Source organism: Larus michahellis, chromosome 3, assembly GCF_964199755.1.
Source record: "Larus michahellis chromosome 3, bLarMic1.1, whole genome shotgun sequence".
NCBI classification, from domain to species: Eukaryota; Metazoa; Chordata; class Aves; order Charadriiformes; family Laridae; genus Larus; species Larus michahellis.
The window spans coordinates 130,819,672-130,838,308 of NC_133898.1; the positions used below are offsets into that span (position 1 = coordinate 130,819,672).

Sequence of the window (18,637 nt, forward strand, 5' to 3'; positions counted from 1 at the left end):
ACCCATATTTCATAAAATCAGAGAATCACAGACTGGTTTGGGTGGGAAGGGACCGTAAGCATCATCCAATGCCACCCCCTGCCCTGGGCAGGGACACCTCCCACCAGCCCAGCTTGCTCCAAGCCCCGGCCAACCTGGCCTTGAACCCCTCCAGGGATGGGGCAGCCACGGCTACTCTCCCAGCCCCTGACCATCTCCAGCTCGGGACGTTTCCTGAGCTTGCTGCAGTTCCTCTGCTCAGGAACCCGCTAATTTCTGCATAATATTTGCAGATCCGACTTACTCATTCATTAGAGCTGCTAAACATCCCCCCTGATCCTTTCGCATTACCACGTCGCCTTCAGCCCTGGCTGCTTGTTTGCTTTCTGCACAACTGAGACATTATGGCTTTTGGGGTTTCTAGGAAAACGGTGTTTAACAGTTTCCAATTATCGCCCTGCCTTGGTAGGACAAAGGCCAAATGACCCCTCCAGGCCTCTCTGTGCCCTATTATCTGTCATCCCACGAGTCTTTTCCTTGTTTTTTCTTTTTTTTTTTTTTTTCCTGTTCAAATTCTTTCTTCCAACTGATTTAGCTCATAATTGTTTTCAGCTTTGCAGACTTGGCCCTTTGCAGGCTGAGGAATAGAACTCTATTATTGGGTTGGACTTTCTGCTCGCTCACGAGAGTTCACACCGAAAGGCGATCACCGATGGCCCGCTCCTGATGAGATCAGTGATGCAAATCCCCTCCTCAAGGTTCTTCTCATTATTTCCAAAATGCATTCCTTTTCTTTTGGTTTTTCTTTTTTCTTAACCTTAATTCATCGGAGAGGTCACAACCTGGGGTCAAAAGGAAATTCCAGGAGACTGGAATTTCCCATAGAGTCACGCTCAAGGTGGAACCGCGGGAGCTGCAAGGTGAAGTTTTCTGGCACGCGAGGCGGGTTGATGGAGTCGTGTTTGGCCTTTAAAATCCATAGATCATGGAAGAAGGCTGCTGGCAAGCTCCCTCGCTGTCATTTTGCTCCTGTCCATAGGGTTCTGTGTTTATTAGAGGTTCCTGGAGAGCTGAGGAACGATAATGGCCAGTGAAGGGTGGGTGAGTGCATGCACTGATGCACCTACTGCAAAGCCGGGGTGCGATGGCCGCACTCCAATACCTGTTGTGTTTCAGGGCCACCAGGACCCAAAGGAGACCAAGGCAATGAGGGGATGGAGGGTGAACCTGGTCTTCCCGGCCTGCCTGGCCTGCGAGGTAAGAAACGGCACATCCATGGCGCCCGTAACCCTGCAAGCCTTCACCCAAAGTCCATAGAGTCAACGGGACACCTCCTGGTGACTCCCCGACCTGTCCCTTGGGACCTCGCTGGCTAGGCACAAGTCTTGGAGAGCAACAGGATTAACCCGCAGCCCCATCTCCTGCCAGAGTACAAAAAGGGGCAAAAAGTCTCTCTCCTCTCCCAGCTGGCCCCGGGAGAGCGAGAGCTTCGAGGGTCCATCACCTGCAGGTTGATGTTCCCCCAGGCTCCTTTGACTCAGCCACCCAGCCCAGGTTCATGCAGGACCTGGCCACCACCAGGTGGTGGTGGCTCTAAACCCAAGCCCTTACCAGGCACCGGGGCTGGCCCCGCTGCCCGCACACCCCCTGCGGCACATGGGGACACGGCGTGGGGACCCTCCAGCCTGGCAGAGGGGACTTGGCCACCGGCTGCGGCTCTGAGGCTTTCCATAGGACATTTTTTTTTTTTGATGTCAAGAATGCCATTTTTTCCCCCCCTCCTTAATTCCAACCATTGTTTTTAAGAGAAATCCAATTAAATAAAGAACGGAAATCCCACCACCACCCCCCTGAGAACAGGACGCGGCTGGAGCCTGTTTCTAATTTTAAGCCAAACCTAAAAATAATTGGCTTTGCATCCAACTACGGAGGTGATGAGGATCCCCGCTGGTGAGGACTTTTTGGGGGTTTCTGTCTCCACGAAGCTCTTCCTTGTTGAGGTGACAGGATCCGTCCTGCCTGGGGCATGGTCCTCCTTCTCCACCCAGGGCGTCCAGCCCTGGATTCACCTCAACTTGCTGAAGACAAGACCCACGTAGGACCATCAGTGTCAGAGCAAGGGGGGGTTCAGCACAGCTGCTGAGCCCGGGCTGGGCTTAAAACCTCAGATTTTGGTACCCCCTTTCCCCCAGCTCCCCGGCGGGCGGCGGGACCGGCCAAGTCAGGCAGAGCCAGCCTGGAAACGCGATCGCTCTCTGAAAGCCCTTCTCAGCGCTGGCTGCCCGTGCTCGTTTCACCGACGGCTATATTTTTTTGCGTTGACAGATTCATGGCTGTTTTTCTTGGGTGTAACAAGCATCAGAAATGTATCGTCTGGCTTCTTTCCTTTTTTTTTTTTTTTTTTTTTTTTTTATATTTTATTTAAACAGAAAAACAAAACAATTTCTGGAGGCTTCACCTTCGGGAAGAGTTGCCGAAATGGCCGCTATTTTTAGGTCTTTCTCTGTCTCGCTTTCTCTGGTGCTTTTCTGGATGTGGTCACAGCACCGGCCCTTTGGGTATGAGAAAGTCGGGGTCAGGCACTGTAAAGCATCCCTGGTAAATCCCGTTTCGCAGAGCGAATCTGCCATCCTGCCTCTACCCCAGCTCCTCTGCCCAAAGCCACAGCCAGGCCCTGACACGCTGCAGCATCTCCCCTGGGAGGGAGGCGAGGTGTTGGCCGGGCGCAGGAGGGAAAGGGTTAAGCCCCAGACCATGCCCACTGGAGCTGGCGCCCAAATTCCTCCTGGCAGCTTTTTTTTCCCCCCTCTTAAACCAGAGGAAAATATTGACTAAGTTTGGAAAAGCCCAGCCCAGGAGGGGCGGAAGGCGCAGTGCCGAGGGAATTCAGGGCTCCCCCAGCACGCGCAGGGGAGGTGGGCAGCATCGTGCCAGGCGGGGGCTGAGTTTGGGTGCTGGAGGAGCTCCATCTGAAGGGCTTCTCCCCCAGGAGCTTTGGATCCAGCCCAGGCTTAGACTTGGGCTGAGTCTGCTGGGTCAGTCTGGTGGGACCACCTCCAGGTCCCACCAGAGCCCATCACCATCACAGGGGTCTCTCCATCCACCTCTCCTTGCTGGTCCGCATGGACCGAGGTGACTTCTGGGGCTTGGATGTGTCCCCTCTGAAGGCAGCCCAAGCTCCCAAACCACATCCCCCATTTCCCACCTCCTGGAGGTCAGGGGTGCTCAGATAAGGAGGTTTCATCCAAACCCTTCTCCAATAAATATCAAACCCACCTGGCCAGCGTGCATGGACACAAGGGACCCACAGCTCATGTGGGGCACCTCGTGTCTCCTTGGGGTCTCTGCTCCACCCTGGCTCCTTGCTCTTCCACCTTGGTCTCCAGCTTTGGAGCCCAGGTACCTTAATTTGAGCCTTAAGATGCTCAGAGCTGCATTAGCACCTGCCCATCTCTGGGATAAATCCGTCCTGTATCCAGGGATGGGTGCAGAAGGAGAGGATGGGATGGACTCTTGGGTGTCTCCTGATGGTCCCTGTCTCCTGGCGAAGAACCAGAGACCACCTGGCACGTCTGCTGGCAAGCAGGATGTGTGTGTGTGTGTGTGTGTGTGCACATCTGGTTTTTGTAGGTCTCTGCTGCAACAGGGTCATTTTGCCTCTTTTATCCTTGCTCCAGGGCTACCCGGGGAGAGAGGACCACCAGGACCACGTGGCTTGAAAGGGGACCAAGGAGACCTTGGCCCTCCAGGTCCAGTGGGGATGCGGGGATTCAAAGGTAAGGACCAGCCTCTGTGCATGCTCCGGGGTGGCTCATGGGATCTGGCTGGGCTTGTTGGGCAGCAAACTGGCTCTGGAGACCACTGGGATGAGGGGCAGAGACACTGGTCATGGGTGCGAGGGTGGTGGGTCCCAAACCAGGGACCTGGAGCTCCTGCCGGGAGAGGAAATCTTACTGAACTGGGAGTGTGCACATGGAGAACCTCTGCACCGAGACCTTTCCACCAAGGCACAGCGGTGGAGAGAGTCCAGGGGCCGGAGGGAGAAGGGCGACACTGTTGGGTATGTGATGCTCCTGCCATGCAGGAGGGTTCTGCCCTCACCAGGGCCCCATGAGGACCTGCCGGGCTGCCCTCCCACGCTTGGGTTTTAGGAATAGCCTTGTGTTTGTCTTCTGCTGACCTTTTCTGGCTCGCTGTGGTTTTGCAGCGCCTCACCACACCCCGGCTAAGAGCAGGGAGAAGCCGTGGGTGTAGGAAGTGGCCACGCACCTATTTAGCAGGACAGATCTGTCCCAGGAGACCTTTTAAAAGACGTTCCGTGCTCCAACCTAAAATGGGATGGATAATCCCAAAATGTGCTCTTTCTGCCTCAAAATGCCTTGTGGGCAGGGGGAGGCAGGAAGAGCCCAGCCCAAGGAAGGGACACCACCCTGGGCAGAGCCGAAGGTGGCCAAAGCGGTGCCTTCCCCTCATTTCATGCTTCTGCGTGGTGTTGACCTGGGACGTGGCCACGCTGGCCAACAGGACCTGGGGCCATGGCCACAGACCGGTGTCTGGGTCTGGAAAATGCCCGGAGCCCTGTGGGTGGGTGATGCTGTGTTATTCGTCTTACAATTTGTCTCCTTGGGTGAATTTCATGTGAGAAAGTTGAAGGAAAACATACTTTTCTGAATGTCCTCTCTATCCTCTATCTGCAAACTTGGCATCAAGCTGGCAAACCGGCCAGAGTTGGTGTCCAGTTTTCCTGTATGTCCTCCAAAATGCTGGTCATTGCCAGGGACAGGGGTTGGGGTGAGACCCCCACGTTGTGTCTGGTGGCCCGACCTTCACGTGTGGTGGCCACAGTGGTGGCCATCTCCCGTACTTTGCATGCCACCAGAAAGCCCCTTTTAGTCTAGGAGCACATCTTCCATCCCTTCTCCACTTCATGGTGTCTTTAGGAGAAGGACCTTTCCTAGGGACACGCCATCCACCTCCCAGTGCAGCCCCAGGAAGCTTTAAGTCCAGGTAGAAAGGAGAAGCAGGAGATGAGATGCTGCCAGTGGCCTCCTTCTGTAGCGAGGGAGCAGCGTGAACCTCCCAGAGCTGCAGCCCAAGGCAAGAAGGTCTCCTGCAGGGTTTAGTGCCTGTCTGGTCCTTTTTCCCTTGAGCCATCACTGCTGTCATCACCCACCCTACTCACACGATGGTTCTCCTCATCCCACTGCTCTCCCAGTCACCCCAGTCCGGGCACAAGCTGAGCTCCTGGGGCCTGTCAGCTGCTGGAGGTGGCTCTCCAGGCCATGTGGCTGGTTAGATGACATTTATGTAGTGCTGTGTAGTCTTGAAGAACGTTGCTGGGTGCTGTTTCCATCTCCCCATCCCACCTAACTGGAAGCCCAGGGTTTCTGGGCTGGTGTGGCTGGGACAAGTCTCCATTCTTCCACCACGGCAGAGGGGCACAGAATACGGAATAAATGCTGCAAGAATAAAGAAGCCAGCATTTCCTGCTTGCGTTCCAGTGCTGCCTCTTGAGTTTTTTGGAGGTAACTCTGTCCTGTGGGATCGCAGTATCATGTTGTGGGGGTGCGGGACGTTATCGGAGCTGCAGGGTGAAAATGCCTGGCCTGATGCTGCGGGAGGTCAAACCGACCCCCTGGATACCTCCCTGGCACCAGCCTCGCCAAGGCGCGAGCGCTGCGGGGACGGGTGCTAACGCAAGGGAGACGTTGGCGCCGAGATGTTCCTGGCGGTGCATCAAACACCGAGCTCCGCCAACCAAAACCACAACACGCTTCAGGGCCGCGGTTTCCTTTCCTTCCCCGGAGCAGAGGAAAGTGGGCTTTTCTCACTGGCCGGTGCCAAGTACTCATTAGACGAGCAAATTATCCCAAGGAGCCTGGGCCAGTTGAATTGAGCTTCAGCAGAGGACCAAGCCCTGATGCCAGATTTGTTTTGCAAAATGCATTGCTGGGAGACGTTTCCTTTCTGGAGGGAGGAGGTTGATGGGCTCCTGCATCACGATTCCGTCCTTAAGACAGAGATGTTAACAGCTGCTCTGCTGGGTTGGTGCTGAGATGTGTTAACAGACCCTGTAGTGGGCGTCACAGCTCCAGCAAGGAGCTCCCTGGAGACACAACACTGAGGATGAAGACTTCCTCCAGTGCTCACCAGCCCAGGAGGTGCTGGAGACCACCCCAGTGCAGCCCCTGCCTCCAGGGGAGAGCCACGGCCACGCTACAGTAGTAGAGCATCAAGCCCCACAAGCTCGGTGACCCTTCCCCAAAGCTGGTCTGCATCTCAAGCCCCCTTGCCCGGGAAGATGAAGTACTTCTGCTCCTGGTTTTGGGAGGCAATGGGTCAGATGATGTGCCAAAGGGTCATCGGATCTTTGCCGTGTGGTGCCTTGCTTCTAGCTATCATCCTTTCACTGGTGTAGAGTAATCCCTGTATCTGAGGAGGCCTCTTGGCTTGAAGAAGGTTAAGTTGCCTCCAGGGCTTCACCAGCCATGGCCTGGATGCACCCCCTTCCTTGTGCGTTTCTTGGAGATGTCCTTGGTTTGGGATGAGAATGACTCCGTGGTTGCAAAGCCATCGGATATTCCCACCAGTGGGATGGGCCACCCCCAGGTCCCACCAGAGCCCATCACCAGCACAGGGGTCCCTCCCTTCTCCTCTTCTTGCTGGCCCATCTGGATGGAGGTCACCTCTGGGGCTTGGGTGCGTCCCCTATGACGAGAGCCCCAAACCGCAGCCCCCATTTCCCACCTCCCGGAGGTCAGGGGTGCTCAGATAAGGGGGTTTGATCCAACCCTTTCTCCAATAAACAGCAAACCGCGCTGGCAGCGAGCGCTGAATTTCTACGGTTTATGGGATTCTCTGAAATTTATAGGAAACAGACACCGAGCCAGGCAACGGTCCAAGCCCGGGCTTTAAGTAAAGGCCTGTTTTTCTGCAGCACTAGTCTTACACATCTATAATGACTTTCTTCTGAGCCCAGGAGAGCTATCTGTTCCCTGGGAAATGCAGCCTGTCCTGGGGCTGGGGGCATCTGGGGCGGGTGAGTCTCCTCACCGAAAATCCCGGATCAAGCCATCTCATAGAGATGGTCTGTCCTGGTCGAGGGACGGCTTCTCCCCTCCACAGCTGAGTCCCGAGTATTTTCACTTGTTGGTATTTTCCTATCCTTGATGCATTTTCCCTCTAAATTGCCCCAGTGGAGTATTATTTTCCTCATTTCCAAATGGGGAAAATTATTCTGGAAAGTGAACGTGTATCGGTCTTCTTCACTCTTCCATGGGGAATGTCATGCCGGGAACACGTTCAGGAGGAAACAGCAATAAACGAGCCAAGGTAGGGATTGCCAATCTATAGATAAATTCGGGGCAATAAGAGAAGTCCCCTTCCTAAACACCACCTCCAGGCAAGGAGGAGGTTTCTGAAGTGTTGCTGAAGGCAGAGCACGTTTCTGCCTCTGAAGATGGAGGTTTTGCATCTTCTGACCATGGGTTGCTTCAAGACTATGGTGGTCCACCTCACCCTACAGACCCAGGAACTCCCTCTGCCCTCTTCCAGTGATGTCCTCACCCACGAGCTCTGCGGGTTCTGTGCCCTGCCTCCCTCAGCAGCGCTGATTTTTGGAGAAGGGGTGATGCCCAGGAGCAGAACATCGGTGGAGACCAAGCTTCTGCCATGGGAAGGGCTGAGCATCGCTCGTCACAGTGTCTGTGCCAAAATTGTGTGCACAGTCCAGAAAAACCAGACTGAGCTGTGCTGATTCACCCGCAGTGGGAAACGCTGAGGAAGACCTTGTCACTCGTTGGGTGAAGGCACCAGGCAGGACCTCCTGGTAGGACCAGCGATGATGCCAGCAAGTCGCTCTCCTGAACTTGTCGCACTGTCCCAGCCCCAAGACTCTCTGCTTTCCAGCTCACAGGGGCTTTGTCCCCAGTAGGGACAATCCCCAGCCTTGACACCTCGGGGAGCTGCGCTTGACCCCAGGGTGAAGCCAGCAAGCTGTGCCACCGAAGGGGCTGTCCTCTCTGCTCGTCGGAGAGGTGCTGTGGAGAAAAGAGAGGCGGGAAGAAGTGAAAAAGAGAAAAGAAGAAGGAAAAGGAGAGCAAGGAAATGAAGGGGCTTGGAGGATGGCACGGGAAAAGCCAAGGTGGGTGGGGAAGGATAAGGCAGAGGGCTTGGGATGTGTTTAAAGAACCCTTGTGAAGCTCTTGGCAAGGTCCATAAAGTGCCTCTTTCTTTGAAAGGCTCTTTCCCCTGCCCGACGTTTATGAAACTAAAGACAAACCAACAGAAAACGCGGTAGCCCAGGTCAGGGGTGGGGAGGAGAAGCACACCCAGAACTTTTGGTTGGAGCCACGAACCCATCCCAAAGCAGCATCAGCTCCGATGATGGGCCGTTCCCAGCAACACTCAGGATGGGTCCAGCCACCCCGCGGAGAGCACGGTGGCGTGCACGGTGTCACTGTCCCAGGCCATAGATGATCTCGGGGTCTCTTATGGGGATGCCCTCACTCTCTTCTCCAGCAACCAGCTCCTCCTTTCCCATCCGTAACCAGTTCCCGCTCCTCAGGAGCCCCTGGACCCATTTTTAACAGCTCAGCATCCTTACGCTGAGCCCATCCATTGCTTTTTGGAGACCTGGGTGTGCTCGGTTGGCGAATGACACCCCCATCAGGGCTCCCGGGGGAGCAGCGTCTGGCCTTGAAGTGCTGCTGGGCATCTCGCTCTGCGTGTGCCAGGAGACCCTGGTTCCCACCATGGCATTCCCGGCTGCTGGAGAGGTCTCACCACCAGCTCCGCTGCCTTCTGCCAGCCCTGCCTCTCCAGAGAATCATCGAATCACAGAATGGTTTGGGTTGAAGGGACTTTAAAGGCCGTCTAGTCCAATCCCCTCCATGAGCAGGGACATCTTCCACCAGACCAGGTCGCTCAGAGCCCCGTCCAACCTGGCCTGGGATGTTTCCAGGGATGGGGCAGCCACAGCTTCTCTGGGCAACCTGGGCCAGGGGCTCACCCCCCTCACACCAAAGGATTTCTTCCCAATAGCTCACCTAAATCTTCCCTTTTGCCGTCTGAAGCCATCACCCCTCGTCCTATCACTACATGCCCTTGTAAGAAGTCCTTCTCCAGCTATTCCTGTCCATCAAGCTCCACCTTTCCACCTGCACCGCTCTCCATCATTCCTGTAGGGCGCAGCCCGGAGCCTCCGAGGAAAGCGCTCCTGCTCGGGAAAAACCTGGATTTTGGAGGACAAACACGAAAGAACCGCGACTTTTGCTTTCCGACCTCCTTTCCTCGGGGCTGGGGAAGGAAGGCGTTGGAGAGCGCGGGCTGCTCCGCCGTCCCGGTACCATCACGTGCCGGCGAGCAGCATCTCTGGCCGCCCTCCCGCTGCTCGGGGGGGGCCCCGTTGTCATCTGGTTCCCATCAGCGGGGCAGGCTGCAGGCAGCTTTCCTCCATCCGCCGCAGCTGCGGCTGCCCAGGGGACCCATCTCGCCTTCCCAGAGCCTCCGAGTTAAAGGGCAAGAATTTCCTGCACTTTTTTTTTAATTATCATTATTATTATTATTATTTTATCATTATTATTTTATTTTATAAGAAATTTCCCCGCGCGCACGCGTGTGTGTGCGTGTTGTTTGCTGTTCTCCCACGGGGACAAAAGAAGGGGGATATATGGGAGCGGGGCCGCGGTGAAGGGCTGGAGCTCGCCCGGAGCGTCGCTGGCCGGAGCATCCCGGAGCCTTCCCCGGCCCTTTCCAAAACCAAACCCACGGCCCCACTCGGGATGGTGTTTTCCATGGGAAAACACGGCTGCTGCCCGGCAGGAGCAGAGCCGGAGCGCGGGCGGGGGCTGCTGGAGGCGGTGGGATGCGGGCAGAGCCAGCCCAGGCTCTCCGGCCGCCGGGAAAGCCAAGCCGTGACACAGATAATTATTGAGCTCATTATTTTTATATGGAAATAGGCGTGGTTTTGAGGAACGGCCTGTTTACCCAGCTGGTCTGAACATTCACCCCCCCCCATCAGCATCGTGTCCTTTCGATGGATTCAGGGTCTGGTTCCGTAAATCCGCTCCTGAGGAGGTACCAGCCGGCTGCGGGAAGGGGCGATGCTCCATCGGGGCTGCGGGAAATCACGTCCCTGCCCCCGCCCCCTGCAAAATGAAGCCTTTTTAGCCCTAAATAGGGTTTTTTTAGCCCCAGATTCAGGGTTTTCTTTCCTTCGTTCCTGCTGCTGCCCAGCAGCCGGGACGTGGCTGTTCGAGGTGGGGGGGGGAGCAGAGCGGGTGGGATGGTTCGAGGGACCCCCCTCCCCCCCACCCCAGCCCTCCATCCTCCCTCCGCTGCCAGACACGCACCCCGGGGGGGGGACTGCTGGGGGGTTCCCCCACCCTCCCATCCGTACCCTGCACCCCGAGAAGGGGGGTCTTGCACAGCCCCGGCCCCCCCCGGCGAGGGAGTTCCCAGGGCAGGACATTTTCCCATGAGGATGCAGAGGGGAAAAAGCAACTTTGGGCATAAAATCCAAACACACGGAGCCCGGGGAGCGGCTGGTCCCACGCGGGATAAACCCCGCACGAAGCCGCGTTTTCCCAGCCCTGGGTTGGTTTTGCCTTGACGTGGTTTGACCCCAGTTGGCAACTGGGACCAGGCAGCCGCTCGCTCACCCCCCCCACACACACACCCCGCCGCCCCCCCGAGTCGGGCTGGGGGGAGAATCGGAAGAGTAAAAGTGAGGAAAACCACGTGGGTTGAGATAAGGACAGTTTGATGGGTGAAACAAAAGCCGAGGAATTCATTCCCCGCTTCCCACGGCAGGTAGATGTTGAGCATCCCCAGGAGAGCCGGGCTCCGTCACGCAGAACGGGGACTTGGGAAGACAAACGCCGTCCCTCCCAACTTCCCCCCCTTCCTCCTTCTCCCCCCGGCTTTATACACCGATGTCCCATGGCATGGAATATCCATGGGGTCAGTCGGGGTCCCGGCTGTGTCCCCTCCCGACTCCTTGTCCTCCCCCAGCCCATCGCTGGTGGGGTGGGCTGAGGAGCAGAAGAGGCCGTGAGAGCTCAGCAGCAACCAAACCCACCGGTGTCCTAACACCATTCCTCAGCCCAAATCCAAACCATACCACTGTCCCAGCTGCTAGTAAGAAAGTCGACCCCATCCCAACCGAAACCATGACATGCCTTCAAAAAGAAGCATCCCAGGAGAAGGCAGGGGAGCGAGGAGCTGGGTCCCACCACCACGCAGCATGGCCAGGGGGTCAGGGGAGGGACTAACAAGTCATTTGCTGCTTCGTGCCTCAGTTTCCCCAAGATGATAAAACCATCCAAGAGTTACAAACACACCTCATTGCCTAAGAGCGGGATATCCAGTAAAAATGGGATTTTTAACAAGATTTATGCCCCGCGGTCTTTCTTTTCCCAGGTGACCGAGGCCCGAAGGGGGAGAAGGGGGACCGAGGTGGCAGCACGGGTAAGTGCCCGCTCACGGCCGTCTCCCCGCTGCTCTGGGCAGGGTTTGGGTGGTGGTTGCGGGGTCGGGAGCTGGTGGGAGAAATGCTTGGGCGAGGAGGAGATGGAGCGGCGGGGAGGGATGTCGGCAGCATGCAAGGACCGAGGATGCTCGAGGAAAGTGGTTGTGATGTTACAGCAGAGCCAAGGAGGGGGGAGCACCTTCCTCTGCACCCCCTGGAGCCCTCGGCGTGCAGAGACACCAGCCAGGCTGATGGGGCTGGGTTATGGAATCACAGAATGGTTTGGGGTGGAGGGGACTTTCAAAGCCCAGCCAGTGCCACCCCCTGCCCTGGGCAGGGACACCTCCCACCAGCCCAGGTTGCTCCAAGCCCCGGCCAACCTGGCCTTGAACCCCTCCAGGGATGGGGCAGCCACAGCTTCTCTGGGCAACCTGGGCCAGGGGCTCACCCCCCTCACACCAAAGGATTTCTTCCCAATATCTCATCCAAATCTCCCCTCTTCCAGTGTAAAACCCTTCCCCCTCGTCCCATGGCTCCCCTCCCTGCTCCAGAGTCCCTCCCCAGCTTTCCTGGAGCCCCTTGAGGGACTGGCAGGGGCTGGAAGGTCTCCGCGGAGCCTTCTCTTCTCCAGGCTGAACCCCCCCAACTTGGTTGGCTTTCTGGGCTGCCAGCGCACGGTGCTGGCTCATGGCCGGTTTCTCCCCCCCGGCACCCCCAAGCCCTTCTCTCAGGGCTGCTCTCCATCCCTCCATCCCCAGCCTGGGCTGGCACCGGGGGTTGCCCTGACCCGGGGGCAGGACCCTGCACTTGGCCTTGTTGGACCTCATGAGGTTCACACAAGGTTCAAGAACCGGACTGAGGATGCCCGAAGGCGTCTGGGAGTTTTCACTCCCCACTTCTTCCCGGGGAACAAACAGGATCAGCCTCAGGGCTGAGCTCTCCCACCTGCCCAGGCACTTTCCTGGCAAACAGTATCGTCACCAGCCCGGAGCTGGCAGCAAGAGGAACCAGGGGCTGGAAGGACACATCTCTTCCACCCATCGTCCCATGGCAGGATGTGCCTCCTTAGGGACATCTCTCCTGCCTCTCCAGGGATATCCTTCCTTGGGGACATCCCTCCTGCCTCCCTGAGGACATCCCTCTTGCCACCCCAGGGACATCCCTCCTTGGGGACATCCCTTCTCCCTCCTCAAGGACATCCCTCCTACCTCTCCAGGGACATCCTTCCTTGGGGACATCCCTTCTGCCTCCCTGAGGACATCCCTCCTGCCACCCCAGGGACGTCTTTTGTTGGGGACATCCCTCCTGCCGCCCTAAGGACATCCATCCTGCCACACAAGGCACATTCCTCCTTGGGGACATCCCTCCTGTCACCCCAGGGACATCCTTCCTGCCTCTCCAGGGACATTATTCCTTGGGGACATCCCTCCTGCCACCCCAGGAACATCCCTCCTGCCTCAGGTGCCCATGCAGGGGCTCCAGGTCCCTGCCACCAGCCACCACAACACCCAGACGGTGCCAAGCAGGAGCCGGGATGTGGCAGGGTTGGACGGGGAGCAGCAGCAGAGGTGGCCGGGGAGCGGGGAGCACCCCAGTGGGAAGCACCAGCACCCCCAGTAAGAACCCAGGACCCCCAGCCCCTTCCAGCCACCGCTTGGTGGGCGAGCGCAGCTGGTTCCCATCCGCGAAGTACAAAGGCTGGTGTATATCGCTATTTAATTTCCCGGGATAGCCGTCCTCCACATCTTCCCCCCTGGAAACTTGACATTTCCATCCCTATTCCCAAACCTGAGGGACTGGAGCGGAGCAGGGGCAGCGGGAGGGGGCGGTGGGGAGCGGACCCGGGGGCAGATGGTCTCCATTACCGGAGGGGGGAGATGATATCTCAGCCCAGCTGCAAAGAATCAGGCCCTTGTTTTCTCGGCCACCGGGAGTTATTTCTCTTCTTTAGCTTTTCCTTTCTTGTTTTGCTGGGTTTTGGGGGCCGGACAGGGAGGAGGTCGAGGGCTTTGGAAGCGATCGCTGCGGCAATTTGGGGGTTTGTTGGGTGCGTTGGAGAGGGAAAGGGCCAGGGAGCTGCTCCGGGATGGATGGGGCCAGGCTTGGCAGACCGGGGGTCGCTGGAGGCAGAGAACACGGCTGGGATGCTCCTGAGCCGCTCTGGAGCTGCAGCCCAGGAGGGGCTGATCCTGGCCCACCTTCTGCAGCACGACGAGGTGGACAACCCTCCTTTGGTCCCTGCGCACCTCCCCGTGGCTCCACCAGCTCCTCGGGGCCATCCCCGAGCGCAGCCCCGACTCCAGCTGCGTCTTTCGCGGAGTCCTCAGGGCTCGTGGCCACCAAAACGGCCCTGGGCTGGGCTGTGGGGCCGTTACGGGCAGCTGGCACTGGTTTGGGAGGAAACTTCTGGGTTTTATTAGCTTCTATTAGCCCTCTAAGCAACGTTTGTCAGAGGCGAAGTGGCCAGGACTCACGTGGCCGAGCTCTGGGTCTTTATTAGCAGCCCTCACCCTGCTGATTAATGGGAACATCCCGGCGGTGCCTGGCTGCCTGCCCCGATTGCCCGGCTCTCCCCCTCCTTGGAGAAGCCGTCGTCGTCCTCCAGCACGCACAGGCTCTGAGGAGCGTCCAGCGGAGAGCCGGGGTGAGGGCGGACTCGGAGGGGGAGGAATGGGGGTGTTGGGAGGAGCAGCTGGCTTGGGATGGAGATACGGGGCTGGTCCTGGATGGGATGAGCGACCAGATGGTGCTGGAGATACGGGGCTGGTCCTGGATGGGATGAGCGACCAGATGGTGCTGGAGATACGGGGCTGGTCCTGGACAGGATGAACAACCAGATGGTGCTGGATATAGGGAGCTGGTCCTGGACTCCCAGTCACCTGCCTCTTCTCCAGGCACGAGGGAACGTGAGGAGCGTTGGAGGCAGAGCTGGATGGTTTCACGGAGGGGATTACGCCTGCCGGGGGGCTCCGTGCCCCATTTTGCCATTGCTGTCCCATAGGCATCGCAGACGCGAGGTGACAGCCCCTAGGAAAGGCTCCCCTGCCCTGAGATGCTCCGGGGGTGCAAGAGGGACAGTGGTCCCAAAGGCAAGGGGACCCCCAAGGTGCCACAGTGGTGGCCGCAGTCACTGAACACATGGAGCCGGGAAGATGACACTGCGTGAGGTGACACCTCGACCTGAGCGGTGGAGAATTGCTGGACCCTGGGTTTCCCTGGCCGCATCCCACCCTCCGCTTGCCCACCTGGAGCAGGGACGTTGGGCTGGTTCCCTAGCGGGGGACACCGGCGTTGGACACGGCACAAGCTTGGCTTGGCACGAGCAGCTCCTCTGGCAGCTCCAGGCAGCGTCCGCAGCTCCGGTCCACGTCTTCGGCTTGGAAGAGTCGCTTCACGCAGCCCTCAGATGACACCACCCCAGGGGTGAGCCAGGGCAGCGGCCTCGGCAAAGGAGGAGACGTCCCCTCCATCCCAGTCGGCAACGACAGCCGGCAGCATCCCAAACGAGCCCCTCCGCCAAGGTGCGATGCCACCCTTCCACGTCCATGGCAAGGGCTGGGCAAAATATCAGCGAGGTGGTTGAGGGGCAGCACGAGATGTTTCCTGGCTCCTCCGTGGGCCCGATGCTCTGCCCAGATCCAGGAAAACACGCTCAAGGTTTCCAGACCCTTCCTTGAGCCTGACCCCGAGCTCGTCCTGGAAGTGGGAGATCGGCCGGTGCCGAGGCCAAGCAAGGACTGTTCTTTCTGGAGGTCATTGGAAGAGGTGGCCCTGTTCCCGCTGGGAGCGAGCCAGGGAAAACCCAGAGCCTGAAACATGAAAAAAAAAAAAAACCCACAACTTTTGTGCAGGTCCCAGCCGTCCGGCGGTGCCAAAACCCTCTGCATCTCTGTGCAGCAGAACCCAAACACGTCCCTGGTCTCTAACTGTCCCGTTAACCCCGCACCTCCCAGCCCCGGGAGCCTGGGGCGGGCTGGGACCCTGCTTCCCCCACCTTGGCCAACCTCACGGCCACCAGCTTGGTTGGCCAAGGCGCCTAACGAGACCTCGGTTGAGCACAGCTGCCCATGACATCCCACCACCGTGAAGTTAACGTAGATGTCAGACCAACGTCAGATTTTATAGAATCACAGAATGGTTTGGGTTGGAAGGGACCTTAAAGGCCACCCAGTGCCACCCCCTGCCCTGGGCAGGGACACCTCCCACCAGCCCAGGTTGCTCCAAGCCCCGGCCAACCTGGCCTTGAACCCCTCCAGGGATGGGGCAGCCACAGCTTCTCTTGGATTTTACCCAGCTTTTCACAGCTCCCTCTGCAACAGTCGCCCCTTGGCATGGAGACCTTTTGGGTTCGTCGCTTGAGAAGTTGCCGTGGTCCACGTACCGGCAAAATCACAGCAGACGAGAAGGTTTTGTTCCCTTTTACATTGCGGCTGGGGTTGGGGTGCTTTTGGTGGCATGGAAGCAGAATGCAGCCCCTCGTCCCCTTCTCCACCGGGGACCAGCCTTGGGCATAGAGGATGAGCCGGAGAGCTGATGGTCATCAAGGAGGAGACTTCGGTCTGCCTGGAAATGCTTCACGCAGCAGTCCACACCCCAGCTATCTTCGCATTTGAGAAGTAAAGTCATCGAGCATTTCCAGTGGGAATGTGTGTTTTGATAGGGGAGGGGGGGGAAAAACAACCCACCTTGGCTTTGAGAAAATGTCTTCGAATAAAAGTCTCCGAGCAGCTGCAACACAATCTCGCCCTGGGGGAGCCCAGCTCCACCCAAACGTGGCTGCTGTCCCAGCCCGCGGTGAGTCACGGAGCGAGCCCGGCTGCCCGACAGCGATTTTCTCCGTTCGACCCCTTTCTCGGCCCAAATAACGGGATTTATGGCCTCTTCCTTTCGCTGGGTTTTCTTGGCTGGGGGTAGAGGAAGGACCGTTGCGGTTTGTTGGTGCTGAGCTTCTCAGTCATTCCCCTGTCAGATAAATCACCGCCCCCCTGTGCTCCCCCCTGCCTGGAGGATGACGGGTGACCATAGGGGTCTCTCCTGGCAGGAGGGTGGTGATGGGGGGAGGAAGGCTGAGCAGCCACAGAAAGGCAACTGGGAGGGGAGGGAGCAAAGCCGCTGTGGGGAGGAGGAGGACAAGCCGTGTCCCCACACCCCAGTTTGGCATTTTGGACCGATGTGAACTTCTCCTTCACCGTCCCCTCAAGCATGAAGTCAGGGTCCACCTGGACAACATGGACTTGGTCCGTGGTTGGAAGAGCCTCCCATTCGCTTGAGCTGCCCTTTTGGAAGCTCTTTGTGCCCTGGTTCTGCCGGCACCTTCCTCCTCCCATGTGGTGGTTCAGATCTGCTTAATAACCCCAAAAGGGTTGTGAAGCATTGGAAGAGGCTGCCCAGGGCAGTGGTGGAGTCGCCATCCCTGGAGGGCTTGAAAAGCCGGGCAGACGTGGTGCTGAGGGCCATGGGGTAGTGGTGGCCTTGGCAGTGTTGGGTTGATGGTTGGACTCGATGATCTGAAAGGTCCCTTCCAGCCTGGGCAATTCTATGACTCTGTGATCTCTCTTCTCATCACAAGCCTGAGTTATGTCCATTTGGTCTCATCTTGGTGGCTTCAGGACCGACCCTTGCTGGGTGCCTGCCCTGCCTGCAGCACTTTTGGGCTGCCAGCAGGTTTCCCATCTCAGCACGACTGTTGCAAGGCTCAGCCTCCTCCAACAAACCCCCAGGTTTGATGGGACCCCTCCAGCACCACATCCAATGGTGGTGAGATGTCCTCAGGTCATCTGGAGGTGCATCACCCAGTGCTTTCTGCAGCCACGGGCACTACAGGGAGGGCATGGGAGGTGGTCCAAGGTGGGCAAGGGGCAGCACTTGGAGATGGCACCGTGGCTCCTCTGACCTCCCCATCTCTTCCCAGCAGCAGCCGCTGAGGAGGGGATGATTCGGCTGGTGAACGGCTCCGGCTCCCACGAGGGACGGGTGGAGGTCTTCTACGACCGGCGTTGGGGCACGGTGTGCGACGACGGCTGGGACAAGAAGGATGGAGACGTGGTGTGCCGGATGCTGGGCTTCCGAGGCGCCGAGGAGGTGTACCGCATGGCCCGGTTCGGCCAAGGTAAGACCCTTCCACCTCTACCCCCCCCTCATCCAGCAGCAATACCTTTGGCCAGCCCATAAATAGACCAGAGACCCCCAAAAATGACCCTGGGGGCATCCAGCGTGTCCCCCACGAGCAGGACAGGGGGCTGTGGTGGCCTGAGAAGCTTCGGTCTTGGTTTATTCAGCGCGGCCTGCCCCGTCTGCAAATATTTTGGCCTTGGCTTGGGGGACCACGTGCGAGGCCGTCGCTGGCGCTGACTCGGCGCCGCAGAACCGACCCCGGGCTTGTTGTTTTTGAATGGACGCTTTGGGTTTTTCAGCCGGACGTGGCTTTTTGAGATCTCTTTTCCTTGTAGGATAATGAAAAGGAAAAACAAAACAAAAACAAAAAAAAGGAAGAGCTTTTAAAAACATAGGGGAAATGTCAGGAACGCATGGGTGGGCGGAGGGGTGGCCTTTGGCCCCAAACCATTGGGTTGGGGTGTTGCTGCCCAGACCAGCTCCCTTTCCACGTAGCCTTTTTAACTCCTTGAGTTGCCTTCTCTCCAACTGCTCCGGGCTGCCAAGGAAATGATGGATCCCATAAGCAGGTATCCACCATGGCCATCATCTAACCATGAAGGTGCCAGCTGGCCAGACCTTCTCTGCGAGCGCCCCTCCACGAGTTGGTGTCCTTCACATCAGCCTTGGGAGACCTCAGAGCTCATTTCGCCACCAGGGACCAGGTTGTCCACTCCTGGGTTTCTTCCCCCTGTGTCCCACCCTGGTCCTCTACCACCCCCGAAGGCTGGTACGGCCACTTGGGATCCTGGGGCACCATCACCCAGAGACTGTGTCGGGGGATAGGCTTGACTTGGGGTGTCCCAGCTGGGAGGATCTGCTTCTCCTCCTCCCGTGACCCCCTCGGCACGGCAATGGAAGCGCCCAGATCCCTCAGCCCAGCAGATGCAGAGGCACAGCCCCATTGCAGAGGAGAGATGCAGAGGAGAACCCCATTGATGCCCCATCGAGCGTGGTACATCCAGTGCCTTGCCATGGCCACAACCCCACCACGTGCTGGTGGCTGGTGTCTCTTCTGGGGGTGTTTCCTCCAGA

The 18,637-nt window shown here is 58.0% G+C and overlaps 1 protein-coding gene across 3 annotated transcripts in view; it reads left to right on the forward strand.

Annotated features, from left to right (window-relative positions):
• Positions 1-18,637, forward strand: part of SCARA5 (scavenger receptor class A member 5) — a 39,659-nt gene that overhangs the window by 20,100 nt on the left and 922 nt on the right. For 2 of the 3 annotated variants that reach the window (XM_074578406.1, XM_074578404.1), the window contains exons 5-8: positions 1,156-1,236; positions 3,657-3,755; positions 11,401-11,448; positions 17,361-17,558. In XM_074578406.1, the coding sequence (XP_074434507.1) occupies positions 1,156-1,236; positions 3,657-3,755; positions 11,401-11,448; positions 17,361-17,558 (426 nt within the window). The remainder of the gene's footprint in view (positions 1-1,155; positions 1,237-3,656; positions 3,756-11,400; positions 11,449-17,360; positions 17,559-18,637) is intronic. The other variant, XM_074578407.1, reaches the window with a different exon arrangement.